We start from the raw sequence: 15,721 nt of genomic DNA on the forward strand, positions 1-15,721 counted from the left end.
AGCTCTTTGTGTCCTGCTGCTCGAGTTTTAATTGCATAGAGCTGGCGAAATGAGAATTACGTATTCAAGGCATTTGCCAGGGTCTGTGGCTATTCATGAAATTGAAATCTAAATATGTTATATAAACTTCAAATGAAGAAAATTCCATGGAGCTGCTGCTGCTGCTGCTGCTGCTGCTCACTTAGTTCTTAAGTCCAAGAGCCACCTGAGAGCAACTCAAGCAGTTGACTGCTGCCAAAAGTCGTCAACAGCCGGATATGAGAATAAACGTTTAGTTAAGACTCTGTTGGAGCCAATTTAAGCTTTGCTCTCACCAGCAGCCACATATCTGAAAGAGAGAGAGAGGTGGAGAGAGATAGATAGATGGAGAGGAAATGACTGAAACTGTTCAAGTTAATTGTATACCCTGTAAGGTTATGCAAGATGTCAAAAACAGCAGAATGGAATTTTCCTGATGCTGTTAAGAATGTTTGGAGCTATCTAGCGAGCAGTTGAATTTAATGGTATATTTATTATATGGTATATTTATTAGCGGTAGAGTATCTGTCAGTTGTGAACTCCTCTCATGTTGATTTTAATTATGTAAACTGATTGCCCAAGTGAAACATTTATCATGTGCACAGCTTTATGCAATGTCCATATATGAATGCATACGCTCAGCTAGAGCGAGAGAGAGAGAGAGACAGGGTGAGCAAGACAGAGAGCGAGCACGCTGCAACCTGAAGCTTAGTAGTCTGGCGTAAAAGGTTAGTTAACTATTTATGCGACTGTGTCTGTGTTTTGCCCAATTGGAAATTAGCTTTCAGCCAATTTTCGAATGTGATTGCCGAGTGGCGCGTCCTTTGGGCCAATTTATGCAGAATTTATGAAAATGCGCGTTGATTGAATTCAGGGGCCCAAAACATTTTGGTCAAATTCAATTTCGCTTCATTAATTTGCTGCATTGTTCGATAAGAGAATTAACTGGCAGTCAGAGTTATATCGACATTGTCTCTGCGATGCGAATTTCATGGAGTTGGCCATTTTATCAGCCGGTGTATAGTCCTTGATTCAAGCTTCCTGCCAGTTTGAATGCTGGCCAGTCTGCCTTGTTGCCTTTAGCTGGTGGCCCGCTCGTTTTTGGCCATTTTATTTTACCCACTTTGCACATTGCACAAGCAATTAAAATTGATTTATGCCGTCGAGACAGAACCAGAACAGTTAAATGCACTTCTCCGACCCTTTGGGTCATATATCTCCTGTAAGAGTATCACTAAGAGCTCAAACAGCACAGACCCAACTTTCCCTTTCTACTCTAGCTTTTATACCCATTAGCCAATGCATGCAGAGGCTATTTTGAGAGAGACCATAAATGTGAATATACGAGAAGCAATAGAATATGCCATTATTTCTGTATACAGTTATTAGAAAACCCTCATAGAATCGAATCATGTTTTAAGAGTATTTTCCCTTCGGCTTTTCGCACAGATCTATATACCCTAATCTTTTTTCAAATCACCCCACGCACTCCTACTCTTCCTGCATACGTGAGAGTTGGGCATTTATCAAGAACTCGACTGCGGGTCTGTCTTTTGTTTCGCGGCTTCTGTCAGCGCGTTTCTCCTGCCGCTAATTAGATGAAAATAATTTATTTTTATTGCTTGGCCGTTAGGCAAATGTTGTTCTGACCACAAATTATGTGCGTGTGTGTGTGTGTGTTGGTCCTTTTTTGGCGCTTGCTTTTTAAATACAATAAAATGAACTCGAAAGTTGTACAAAAAAGCTCATTAAAGCGATTTTAACTTGAGCTCTTGTTTGTTACAAGAACTACGCACCTGTCTGTGCGCTCGCTTCGCCCTCCCGCACCGCCGTTCCGACCCTGATAAATAGCCAGTGACAAAGTTGAAAAATGTAAAAAATGAAGGCAGCAGACAGAGGGAAGAGAAAAAGAAAAGAAAAACAACAGAAACATCAACAGCGGCAGCGGCAGCAGCTCGCGGAAAATCATTAAAAAGTATTAAGTAGATGAAAAATGTAATTTATGGCCCAAATTAAACGAAACTAATAGGAAAAGCCAAGCGGCAAAGCCAAAGTCTAGCGTAGTCGACGTGTCCTTTTGACAGCCACCTTCCGACGCCTTGCTTTATGAAGATGGACACTTGTAATTCATTCTGCGTTCTGCGACAGGCGCTGAATCAACGGAAATGAGATGGCAACGAGGCAACTTTTTCATTGCAATTGTTGTTCTTGTTGATCCTGTTGTTCGTGTTGTTGCTGCTGCTGTTTTTGTCAATGATAATTTTTCTTCATTGTCAAATTTGTTATATTTATCTAAAGTTTACGAGACGAGTGTTAAATTTGTTCATAAATTCCTTTTGTTGTTGCTAGCCTGTATGGTCTAGCTGCTGTTAAATAACATTAGCCAAAGCGACATCTGTTGAATTGCACTGTCCTCTTTAGAGTTCTGTTCTGTTAGCTAAGAGCTGCACTTTTCATTAAACTGTTCAACGCCATGTGAAGGCTTAAAAGCATTATGATAGAGGTCTGTTAATTAACAGTGAAGTTTGCGTACTGCAGTGTCAGCAGTTCAATTCTGTTAAGCAGTTGCTTAATATTCCGATAGATTTTAAGTTAAGCAATTGAAGAGCTGTCTGTTTTCGCATTCATAGTACAAGCTTATAGCTGTATCCGCTTAAGCTTAATTGAAAGCACAGTTCAAAAGCTACATTTAATGGAAAATCAGTGTATGAAACTTCTGACCCATAAATATCCTTACAGCAGTTTGAAGCTCTGGTAACATTTACCTATTGCACAAGCTGCTAGGTTTACGGTCTCAGCTAAAATTCTTAGTTTTGTTGATTTCGTCATGGCGAAGGATTGCCTTCAAGCTTTTCGAAAAAACATACTATTAACAAAGTTACTTTTTAAAATTCACCTCAAATAGGTCAAGCTTCAGTTGATAGCAATGGCAACAAATATTAATGCAAAAATAAAACTTTATGGCTTAGCACAGCGTGGTTGTTGTCTTAGCTAAAACTTGCATTTCCTATTATATTTAACGACAAAAGAAAACGTACGGCCAATAGCATAAATTTATATATTTTCAATAATACTAAATTATAAATAATATACTATTATTATTTACCAAAATTTATATTTGCTTATTTATAATATCATCTGTACAATGACTTTATATCAACCTAACAGATAACCAGATTTTTGGTTGCTGTCTTGGCTGTAACAGCACTAGTCTTGTTTATAGCAAGTTCTAACAGCTGATTGGTTCGTGTGCTAGCTTGCCATGCTTTTGTACGAAGTTTTCCAAGCTGCGCAGGATGCGCAGTGAGCGGCCATTTTGCAGCCTCCCAACAACAATAACAATAATAATGGCGACAACAACAACATCCAGCAGAACCGACCCAATTTCAAACGCCCGCCCAATCTCCACTGAACCAAAAGCATTTTTGGCACCCCAGCGTGTGTCTCTGCGCCTCTGCATGGCTGTATGAGTGTGAGTGCGAGTGTTTGTGTGTGTGTGTGTGTCTGTGTGTTTTTATCACAACACATGCGACGCTCTCTTGCAGCTTGACTTGGCTGTCGGCTCTTGGCTAGCAGGCGACTAAAAGATAGCGTCTGCCGTCAGTTTGAAACCTTCTTGTGAAGTGTGCGGTTGCTTTGAGCGCAGCGCCAGGGCGCATCTCCCATTCAAAGTAACTGTTATAGACGTCAGTTGGAGTGTGTGTGTCTGTGTATGTGCGTGTGTCGTTATTGTTGTGATAAAAAGCCTCGCCGACCCGCAGACATTAAATTCGCGTAAAGGCGCAAAAACAAACGTAAAGCGCTGGCAGCTTTTAGGCGCGAGCACTCTGCGAACGCTTGACAGACGTAAGTTTACTTTTATATTCCTTTATATTCTTATTTTTTGTTTTTGGCGAATTTCACAGTTGTAGCAAAATTGGTCACCTGGCAACGCTGTAGGTCAGTGTTACACTGTGCAACGTGCGTGTGACTGTGTGTGCGTGGGTCTTACAGTTGTGGCATACTTTTCGAGTCGTTTGTCGTTTTTGCCCTCTTGCATTGTTGTTGTGTGTATGTGTGTGTGTGCTGTCAGTCAGGCATGTCTTGTCTCTGCACTTCGTTTAACTTGCCAACTGTCAATTCAGATTTTATTGTAGCTGCACCTATGCTACCTTGCCCGCTCTCTCTCACCCTCTCTCTTTATCTCCCTCTCTCTCCCTATCTCTGTCGCTCTAGTGAGTCTGTGAATAATTTCCGTCTTTGACTTTATGTTGGCTCTTGACAGTCAAACACTCAGGGCCACACACACACACACTCGAACTCTGCCATACCTTTTTGGCCTTATTTGCATATGCGTTAACTGGCATTTCATTCAGCCTCCCGCTCCTGCCCGTCATGCTAGAATTTTTGGTCTAATTGCATTGTTTGCCTGTTATTCTAAATATTTGTCGCTCATTAGCAGCCATTGCATAAATTTGATAACGTTGTTTTCACGAATTATTGCTGTTGCTACTGTTGCTGTTGTTGCTGCTGTTGTTGTTGTTGTTGCATGTTTATCTGCCCCTCGGGGTGTGCAATAATTTTGCTGTTCAATTAGCTTTATGCACAAATTCGAGCGGAAAATGGCCATCAGCTCTCGAATTTCGTATTATTTGCAGTCCTTCTTCTTCTCCTGTTTTTATAGCAACAATAAACATAAAAGTTTTCCCAAGCTCACACACATGCGACGCAGACAAAGATTTTGCACACGGCCTACCCAACACACACATCTGTGTGCATGTGTCTTTGTGTGTGTGTGTGTGTGCGCAGCATAATAAGTTTTGATTTGCTTTTATTTGTTGAAGCCCAGAGGCCAAAACAGTTACCCTTAACATACAGACTTACGCACATACAGACTTACGCACACGCACGCACAGGCCTGACACCTTAATGGCCGAGGCGCACGCTTGGCTAAGCAGGCGAGGGCATAGTAGTGTGTGGGCGTGGCAGTCAGACATACGCCCTAATGAAAATGTATAACGAGTTTCGCAGAGTGTCGACATATTTATACATTATTTATGTATATTCTGGCATTCCTGGCATATGGCAGTTGCTTGACTGCGCTTCAGCATAACAAGACAGCCCAGACAAGTAGCTGCCACATGGCTCTCTGCTGGTTGCGGGTTGTTGTTGCTGTTGCTGACCTGCCACATTGTGTGCGAGCCTTGAGGCTGATGTGCCATGGGCTTTTGGCTTTCTTTCTTTTTTTTTCGTCTATTTTTGACTGTGAGCTCTGAGCTGCTCACGCTGCGTATACGTGCAGCAAATTGCATTTGCAATCGATTCCATTTCATTGCCTACTTTGCGGCGCCGCACACTGACAGCCGGTTGCCTGCCGGCCTGGCTGCCTGCTTGGCTGTCGCCCTGACTGGCTGTCTATCTGGCAGGGACAGCTTTAATAGCACTCTTAGCTTTCAATCCAATTGCACAACGGACAGCTGATATGTACCCACCCACCTCCGTCTCCCTCTCTCTCTCCCTCTCCCACTCTCCTGTTGCCATTGTTGCTCATTTCAAGCAGCTTAACGAATGCAACTGACAATCGAAAAATGCACAGCAGCTGCTAAAAAATTCTATTAGCTAGAGTTTATTTTATTTGAATTTATACCAAAAAAGAAAATGAAAAAAAAAAAAACTTAAATAAAAATTATTGTTCGTTTTTTCAACTCTTTATTCAATTTATTTTATTTGACATTTTGCATGCAATTTTAATGGCATTTATCTAATCTGCTTTTATTTGCGGTTGACAGAAACCAATTCATGTGAAATTGAAATGCCTGCAAAGCGGATAAGCAGAGCGAATGAGCTATTAATTAATTAAAACTGTGGCCATAATTAAATGAACACATTTAACAATTATAATCAAGATAAAGTAATTAAAATAAAACGACTTTTTTCGCAAACTGGCAACGTTTAATATTGTTAAAGTGGGCTACGAAATAATAAAACTTAAAACTTAATAAAAAATAGTAAAAATAAATATATGACTATGTAATATATTTATTTTTACTATTTTTTATTCAGTGTTGAATTTATATGATTTATAGTATTGTTAAGTTAGAATCAATTTATGACTCTAAAGCTATACAATATATTTAAATACAGAACAGCCCTCTGAGCATAACAGCCTAAATTAAGTTGATGCGTTTTTATAGTGTCAAAAATAAATATACAAAATATTATAAATATATATACACTATATATCCCAAATATAAATTGCTTTGCCGGCTGACTTAAATTCTGCTAGAAATATATTTTTATTTCCTACCTGGCCGTAATGCCTTAATGCAGCCTGATCCGCTGTAAAGTTTATTATATTTATTTAATTTAAATTGCAGCTTAAGGCTATCTGGCAACGCCAACATGGCTTATGTGCTTATTAAGCTGGCTGCGCCTGACCTATTTTCTGCGCATTGAGGCCGAAATCACAGCTCGAAAAACGTGTATCTTACGGCTTTGCTGCCAGCTGATGCGTTATAACTTAAAGTCTTAAATGCTTTGACTATTTTTTGTTGAATTGAAAAAAATTGTTGAAATATCGCCAAAAATATGCAATGCATTCAAATATTTATATTTGTTAGTAAATAGTGGAATTTTTTGTATGTTTCGCGAGCAAATTAATATTATTCTTGGCAAGTAAACAAAGAGTTTATATTTATATATTTATTCACACACACACACACACTCACGCACAGCTACGCTCGCTTCGGGCACATGTGAGGTAACTGTAAAACTGTCAATATTTATATTGATTTATCGCCTGGCTGGCTCTACCTTCTGCTCCCTTTTTAGTCCCTTACTAAAATGGCAAAAAACGGTGCTTTCGCTTTTTTTTATCTTGCTCGCATATTTATATTTGTCAAAAAGTGCCAAACAACATTTTGCATCGCTTTATATGGCTGCCCCGCACAATTGCATTTCAATTTCAGGAGTCGCCGCCAGCCACCCTCATCCTCCGCCCCATCCTCCACCCTCTGGCTGACAAATTGTTGCCAGTGGAAAATTCATATAGCAGAAAATAAATGAAAAATATGCGAAATATGTTGGGCAACACTTCCAGCGGAATCCCTTTTGGCCAAAAGATTGTTTGGGCCACACTGCATAAACGTTTCAAATTTGACAAACTTTTCGCTCAGCTTCTGCTATTTTTTTGTTGCTTTTTTTTCTGCTGCTGTTGCTCAGCAATGCTGAAAATTAGAACAACAAAGTTAAAAGTTGTTTGTTCATTTTTCTTCAGCTCTTTTGTGCTCTATTACAGAGATTATTATTATTTGTCAGCGAAATGGGAAAAGAGCTTGACGTATAATAAATACGTCGAGTTTTTGGAAATGATTATCCTACGCTGATGATTTTTAATGTTAAATTCTTGCTCTCGTAATATTCTACAGTTTTCCATTTAAGCTTTCTGTTTTCCATTTTCATTTATTACCATCTTTATCTGCGGCATTCGTTAATCTTGTCTCTTCTATTTTCGATTTGCTGTTGTTTTGACACCTCTCGCAATTTGTTCGCCTCAAACTTAATTTAACAATTTGCTCTTTCGTTGTTTTCCTAATAGCTTTTCTGGTTGTTTTCCACTCCGCTTTGTGCATTGCTTCTCAAATTGCTTTTCGTTTTGGTCTCTCATTTCTCACAACTGTTTTTAATTGTACTAAAATGAATTCAGACTTATTCAAGTTAAAGTTACCTATTCTCTTATATCACTTGATGCCATTTCACACTTCACTTCTCTCAACTGTCGCTTCCCTATGCTCTTCAATTATGAATGTGTGTGCGTTTGTCTCATACTTAGGCAAGTGTTTAGCAACTCACCTGCAGGTATTCAGTCAAAGACTTTACACAACTTTTGCGTTGATCCGTTGTTTCATCATGCATGTTCGTAATGAAGGACCAAACTCCAAAGTCCTCTGCATAAATGCAACACAATAATAAATAAATGAGTAAATGCACACGGCTCTTCGTTATGGGGCCAAAGACATGGTAAATGCATTTTGCCAGGCATTCAACTTTTAACCACACACACTCACACGCACAGACACACACACACACACACACACACACATCACACCAGGACTAACTTCAGAAGAGCCGCCGTCGAGCAAGAAGGCTCCTTCGTAATAATGCAAAGGATACGTGTCTCGTTCCTGCCGGTTCCATCCTGTCCTGGCCTCTTCCGAGTCAAATGTAAAACTTGGCAAAACGCAACTCGACTGAAGGCGCAACCACAAAGTTCTGTAGCTGCTGCCCTGAAGATGAAGTGTTTATCTGAGGTTTTTTATTATTTCTGCTCGTTTTTTTGCCTCTTTTGCGCGCGGTTATTCACACCTATGGGCAAAAACGTGAATGAATGACAATGTCAGGTGGGGCCAATGTGTGCCTGTGTGTGTGTGTGTGTGCGGTTGGTCTGGCTGGTTTATTCCAGTGGTTGCGGCTGCTAAACTAACTTTTGACTTTTGGCTAATCTGCAATGCAGCGCGTTGAATGTTTAAACTTGCCCACAGGGGATTATAAAAAATTGGTTTATGGCGTATAAAGTCATTTATTTCATGCACTCTTCTTCTGCGTTTTTTATGCTTTTTTTTTTTTTTTTTTTTTTTTTTTTTTTTTGAAGCTCGTAAACTTTGCTCAAGTCGTGACCCTAATGAGGGCCGCGCACAGGTCCCACATAGCCGAGTCAGCTGTGTGGGCGCATTAATTATGCAGCCAGCAGCTGTTAATGGGCAAATTTAATACCCTACAAATAGCTAGAAAAGTGTAGCTCTGCTAGAGAATTTATAGAGAGCATAAAATGTGTTTAGAGAGTGAACTGTGAAATTACCTCTATATAGATGATCAATAATTCTAGACGTCTTCGATACAAAACAAGCATAAATATTTTTCATTAACAATTTAAGTTGTTTGAGTTAAAACTAAAATAGTTTTAAATATGTTAAAGAACTGCTCAAATTTATAATACTAATTAGACAGTTTTCAACTGCTTGAGTTCATGAACTGTGGAATATATATACCTCTACATAGATGATCAATAACTCTGGGCTTCGGTAATAATTTAAGTTGTTTGAGTTAAAAGTAAAATATTTTTTAATAAATTTAAAAACTGCTAAAATGTATAATAATTTTATAAAATTAAATTTATAATCAAAATTATAATAATAATACAGTTTTCAACAGCTTAAGTTCATAAATAGTTTGATTACTTTTCCTCTACAATTCTTAAGCATTGTCTATAGAGTATCTGCTAGTCAAGCACATTGTATTGTAGTTGATAGTCTTTTTTGCCCTCGCATCCTGGCCAAAATTTTATATTGATTTTTACAGTGGCATCATTAAAAATGCATTTGTTAAACAATTGTTGTCGCTGCAGCAGCAATTGTTGTCGCATTCGCATTGTTCTCAATAAATGCAAATTGTTTGTGGTCAGGCAATTGGGTGAGCCACAAAGAGTCTCAATACAAAAAAAAAAAAATGTATTTAAAAATGTGTAAAATGCGGATTTTATTAAATATACTTCAACAAATTTCAATGTGTGTTTTCTCTTGCTCGTGCTTTAATTAATGAATTGCAAATATTTGAATATATATATGCATAAATATATATAGAATAGTGCAGGCTTGCATAAAGCAAGAAAAAAAAAAGAAAAACTTGAAATTTCGGCGAATATTAAAAAAGTTTGCGTCATGTTTGATGTGAGCACTTTTGGTCTCTTTCTTCTTTTTCTTCTCTTCCTTCTCGTTCTCATTTTCATATTTTAATTCTTTTATTTTAATTTTCTGATGTGTTTTCTTTATTTACAGAAAACTGTGAAAGCTTCGATTGCAGCGCCCGCATCCAGCGTAGGACGGCAAACGGAAGAGATTTATATCGATGACGATGGCAGTGAAGGCTCCGGCGGTCGAGGCGGGGTAAGTTTCTCAATTTAGCAAATGCAAATCCTCATGCTGAATGCAGAGAAATTAATTAAATTGCAAAAGTCTTGACCAGGGTCAAGAGATTTTCTGCTGAGGCAGCATTAAAAGTCATTGGAAGTCGCCGCACTTCATTTCCGTTTCCTCTATTATTATTAAATGTATTTTCATTTTCATTTTCATTTTTGTTTTCCTGTTCATATTGCATTTGCATATTTCATGAAGTTGAGCGCATATTAAAATGCCATTTGTACACAGGCAATGAAAAACTTATTGTTATGCAAGTTTGCGGTCAGTTTTAGTACACACACACACACACACACATAGATACAGCTGCCTGTTTGGCTACAATTTTATAGCGTAATTCTATGGGCGTGGCGGCGAACGCCTTTTTTATGAGTTACATTTAACAGCAGCCAAAAAAAAAAAAAAAAAAAAAAAAACTTTGATGTGCGCATAAACAATGTAAATTATGTAAATTTCACAGCACTAAAAAACAGTCATATTTTCTCTCTAAACATATAAATTTAAATAATAATGCAAAATGTATTAAATATTAGCATAGAAATTTAAGCAACGGCAAGCAGTCCCAGCAGATTAGATTTAACCTTGTTGCCTCTTTGACATGCTGCACATTATAAGTTGCTGGAAAATGTGGGCAGCTGCTATGAATGATTGACATTTTGAGTGCTCTATATATCCGGCATTATGAACACGCCTCTAGCGAATTGACCTTCAAGTGACAGCAGGGATTTAGAGAAATTTTAGATATGCCTCGTGCTGTTGCTCTTCGTGTGAGCAATATTTAAGGTTCAATTTTATCAAGTTTACATTTAACTTGAGTGTGAAGAGAAGTTATGATAAGTATAGATAGGTCGACAAGGAAAGCAAATAAAAGGTCTTAGTAAATAGTAAATAGACTAAATTATTAAGTAGACTCCGCTGCAAATTCTAAAGATATATATAAAAATGTGTATATGCATATATCTTAATACAAGTTAACTATGCATTTTAGATTCAATGCCAATTTGAATTTTCTGAACTTCCAGTTCTTACTTCTCAGTTTTATATGTAGCCAAGGAAATTATTGAACGCTTTTATCCATCTATCAATACATTTGGCAGCAATAGCATAAACTTTAAATATATATGTGTTTCGATTTGAAGCTGATGAATGCTTATGTTAGCTATCAATTTATTAGTTCTGACAGCAAGCAGAAATTTAGAGCCTTCAAATGGAAAAGCAGAGACAGAAACTTCTAGCTGTATGGAGGCTGACATTTATGGTCTTTACGCACACATCATAAACTTTTCTTGTGTAGGAAAATCGTGATGTGCACAGGTGAAAATTTTGCACGTTTTGGGCTGAAGCAAAGCCCAGCTTATATGATCAAAGTTAACTTTTGAAAACTCATTTGCTTATGCGCCTCCCATGTTAATGCAGTAAACATGCCAGATTATGTGGCTGTAGTTGTTGTTGTTGTCGTTGTACAGCCTGCTGCTTATGTGGTAAATGTGAGCGTGTGTGTGTGTGTGGGATGTGATGTGTATTTAGTGGTATGTGTGTGTGTGTGTGAGTGTGTGGTGTGCTTGTGCGTGTGCTTGACATATGAGCGACATTTTGTTTGAAAGTTTTTTGACAGCCGTTGCTCATGCACGCACACAGACCCAACATCAATTGTTGACGCACGCTTTTTGATTTGTTTTTGGCACACACACACACACGCACACACTCACTCACACACATACATTTACACTTCAAAAAGCAAGAAAAAACTAATTAAAATACGTTGCGCTGTCATTCCGCATTTCTGTGCACTGCATCCCTCATTTCCCTCTGCGGAAAAAACAAAAATGACGGAAAAAAATAAAGTTTAATTAAATTCTTTATTCGGTTTCCGATTTCCTTTCTATTGCCCCGCTCAGATTTAATTAAACATTTTGCCAATGTCGCTGACGTCACTTTTTGCTCTCGTTCATTTGCCATTTATATATATACTTTACTTTTTTTTTCTGTTTTTTGCTGCGCTTCAGCTCACTAAAAACTCAAAGGAAACACACAAATAAAAGTTGCGAACGAAAAGAGCGAAAAATCCGTATAAAAATAGGCAAAATGAAATTAAAGCGAGGCGCGTAATTCAATTCCTTTGGCGAATGCGAAGCACGTTGACTGCTGCTGTTACTAAATCAACACGAGATGTCCTTTGCCCACAGTCCGAAACGTCGCCTTCGCATGAATTTGCATAAGCAAAAGCCCCGAAAAAAGGAGTCGAATGTGTGGCATATTTGGCTATTTGTTTCGGCGCTGAGATTGGGCCAAAAAAAAAAAAAAAAAAAGACAAAAAAAAATATAAAAGGGAATAAAACTGGCAAAACTGTTGCCAAAAAATCGAGTTGCTTTTGTTGTTGTTTTTGTTGTTGCTGCTGCTGTTGTCGGTGTTGAGCCTGGCCAAAGCTGAAGCTGTAGCCAGTCGACCTAACTGTCTGTCACACTCGCTCTCTGTCGCTCTCCCCCCTCTCTCGCTCTCTGCGCCCTCCCACTGTTCATTTTCGCACTGTGGCATTTTCTAATTTCCCCTTGCCTGCCTCAGGCTCTGACGCTTTCTTTCTGCGCCATTTCCGTTGCGGCGCTGCATGTCCTGGCTGAGTTGGCATGTCCTGCTTCGTATGAGTTGGCATTTTTATGCAACTGACAAACGCCAACGTCGCCTCTCATGTGTATATGAGCTGCCTGGCTGACTCTCTCTCCCCTCCCCTTTCTCTTTCACCCTTCCGCCTACTGGAGTCAGGCAAATGCAATTTATTATACGCTCCGTTGCCCCGTGCAAGCGAGTAGCTAGCTGTCCGCCTTAAAGCAACTGCAGCGTACAATTCTCTGCGGCTTTTCTATATTTCAAAACTTCTCGCTAAAATTATGCTGGAAAAATATAAAGAATACCCTCGCGCGAAACGTCTCAAATGTCAAGCTACGCTGCCTTCTGCCATTTCGTCACAAATGAGACGAGCTGAAAGATGCCCGTGGGAGCACTGAGTGATTAATCTTATATGATCTAGCAGCTAGACAGCAAGTCAAAGCTGTGGAGCTGAACTCTTTATGAGTTGAGCCTGATAGGCAAAAGCCATTGGCAGAGCTGAACTGTTTTAAAGCGCTTAAGAGTTTGATTTTAATGCAAATAAATGCCGTTTAGTCACTCACTGAGAGAAGACTCAGAGAGCAACCGATAGCATCGTTTCTTTAACGATTTCCGTTTGTTCCCCGAACTCTTGGTTGAGTTAAATGAAACGAAGTGTCTTTTGTGTATGTATTGGTATGAGACTTCTCTACGCTAATCAATTGCATATATATAAGAGTGAACTATTTACTCGCTTACTAGTTCTCACTATACGAATGTCAATCGTATTGTTACGGAGCACGTTCGTATAATTTTTTTTGGTAGAATAGAGCGTAAAGAATCAAACGGTCAATTCGGTTTATTTCCAAGCTGATGATTTTGTATCAATCAATCTCAAGGCAGATAATAGAGCGAAAAGATGCTCTGGTGCTTTCTAATAAATAAAAAAAAATTAAAAAAAAAAAAAAAAAAAAAAATACAAATTAAATACGATTTCCCTCCCCAGCTCCTGTTGAGTTTCCTCTCTAGCTTCCTCTGCCTAACTGTTTCCTTCTTTCTCTCTCCCCCACACGTTCCCTTCTAATGCGATTTTCACATTTACAAATGCTTGAATGCTTACCATGCTCACAAATTTTAATCTTCTTTTGTTCACAAATGATATATAAAATAAATGAAACGAATGTGGAGAAGCAAGAGAATTAAATATAAATTAAAGAAAATACATGAGTGGCAAATAAAATGAGGCAGTCAGTCTCAATGTTCTTAACTACATATTACCTTGCTGTTGCTCTGAGCACATTAGAATCCTTTTACGACTCGCAGAGAGTCGTCGCATAGACCTTGAGTTTCTGTTCAGCCAAGTGTCCTTGCGTGCTTGCAGCCAGTGTCATTTGTGTTTCGACTGTATTATTAATGGCTAACAGTGAAAGGCTTTCGGCTAGTCCTTTGGCTGTTGCTGTCTGGTGCCGTTGCGTCTGTTTATAAATTATGATAAATTTTCGGCCGCCTAATGTGTCACATTTCACATAGTTGTTTTAGATGAATCAGTGGAAGGCCAAGTTAATCAGCGCACATGGCGAATGATTTATGTTTGCCTGCGGTTGCTGCCACTTGCTGCTGCCACTTGCTGCTGCAGCCACATTTAACACATGTTACACATCTGGGCGGGGGGCTGGGGGCTGGGCTGGAGCACAATCGTCGTCCCTTTTTTTGAGGCGTGTCAACAAGATAATGAGATTTTGTTGCTGCTTGGTAAATATGCAAATATCTGCATAGCTTAAAGCCAATCTGCAACACAATGCGGCAGGCATTGGTCCAGCTGCAGCAAATGTTGAGTTGCTCCTGCTGCTGTTGCTGTTGTTGTTGCTGTTGCAGCTGTTGTTGTCGTAATAAGCCGCATTCCATTGCATTTATAACCATAGCAGGAGCAGCAGCACGTTGCACACAGTCATTTTTGCTGCTCGTGCTCCTGCTGCTCCTGCTGCTCCTGCTGCTCGTGCTCCTGCTGCTGCTGCTGCATGGGGCATATGCATCTCTTTGTTGATTAATAACGAGTATATGGCGCACGTGCTTTAGCAAAAGGCAGCAGCTACAGTTTGCATAACGCACTATTATACTCATACACACACACACGCAAGCTAACTGTTATGTACGTGCAGCCACACTCACATGTACACATTCAACGTGGTTAGTTGGTATTTGTGTCACACATGCCACACATTTGGTAAATGCGCATTGACAATAAATTAACATCGATTGACATGTCCCACAGAGAGAAGAAGCATTAGCTGCGAATAGAGCTGAAAGGCACGGCTTACACTGAGATAAATATTGGGTGGAAATGCTAAAATTGAGTAAATAAAATTTTAGTTTAATTTGAAATGAATAAACTATGATATTAGAGAAACACGTGAGTAATTAGAAAGCAAGGAACTTATATGGATATAAATCAAAATCGAAGTGGAACATCGTTAAAGTCCATATATGTACATCTATAATTATTCCTCTCTATATTATGTTATACTGAACTCTCAAAAGGCTTTTAAAAATAAAACAAATAATAAGACAGAGTCTTATTCTAATAAAATCATCAATATATATATGCCAAAATACCATCATTTTCTAGACTCTTACACTTGATCAAATTTCATATATCTCATAGAAACTCCATAAATTCAATAAAATAATTGAAATAATATTTATTATGAGTTCTTCTCCCTCCCATTTTTCAATTTCTTTCCCTCTTCTCTCTTTTTTGACCTACGGCAATTGTCGACAATTTATTGCCATAAGCCATAAGTTTAACGTTCCCACATTTCTCTCAGTGTGTAAACTCTACAGAGCTGACCAAAAGTATGCAGCACACTCTAACCATTATACACCTATAGACACACACACACGTTATTGTAGTGTGTGTGTGTGCCAATGTGTTTATGTAAACAGCGGGCATCTGTTTTGTATGGTCGATGTGAATGGTCGCCTCGCCTCGCAGTGTTGAATCCTGTAAATGCTATGAATCCTGTATCCTGTTTTGCTGCGGCTGCTAATGCTGCTGTTGTTGTTGTTGTTGTTGTTGCGAGAGGCAGCTCCTGCTTTTAAGTACGTGCATATAATTTTCCGAGTTGTCGTTCGCTCTTCTACTCATGCTGTCAATATCACTTGCTTACAT

At 38.8% G+C, this 15,721-nt stretch overlaps 1 protein-coding gene across 4 annotated transcripts in view; it reads left to right on the forward strand.

The window, feature by feature from the left end:
* The window catches only part of Sdc (Syndecan), a 139,753-nt gene that overhangs the window by 103,923 nt on the left and 20,109 nt on the right, over positions 1-15,721 (forward strand). For all 4 annotated transcript variants that reach the window (XM_089472131.1, XM_018010073.2, XM_018010071.2 and 1 more), the window contains exon 3: positions 9,831-9,938. In XM_089472131.1, coding sequence (XP_089328257.1) covers positions 9,831-9,938 — 108 coding nt within the window. The remainder of the gene's footprint in view (positions 1-9,830; positions 9,939-15,721) is intronic.

This window comes from Drosophila arizonae, chromosome 5 (assembly GCF_054131065.1).
Source record: "Drosophila arizonae isolate 15081-1271.41 chromosome 5, UAZ_ARI_1.0, whole genome shotgun sequence".
NCBI lineage: Eukaryota > Metazoa > Arthropoda > Insecta > Diptera > Drosophilidae > Drosophila > Drosophila arizonae.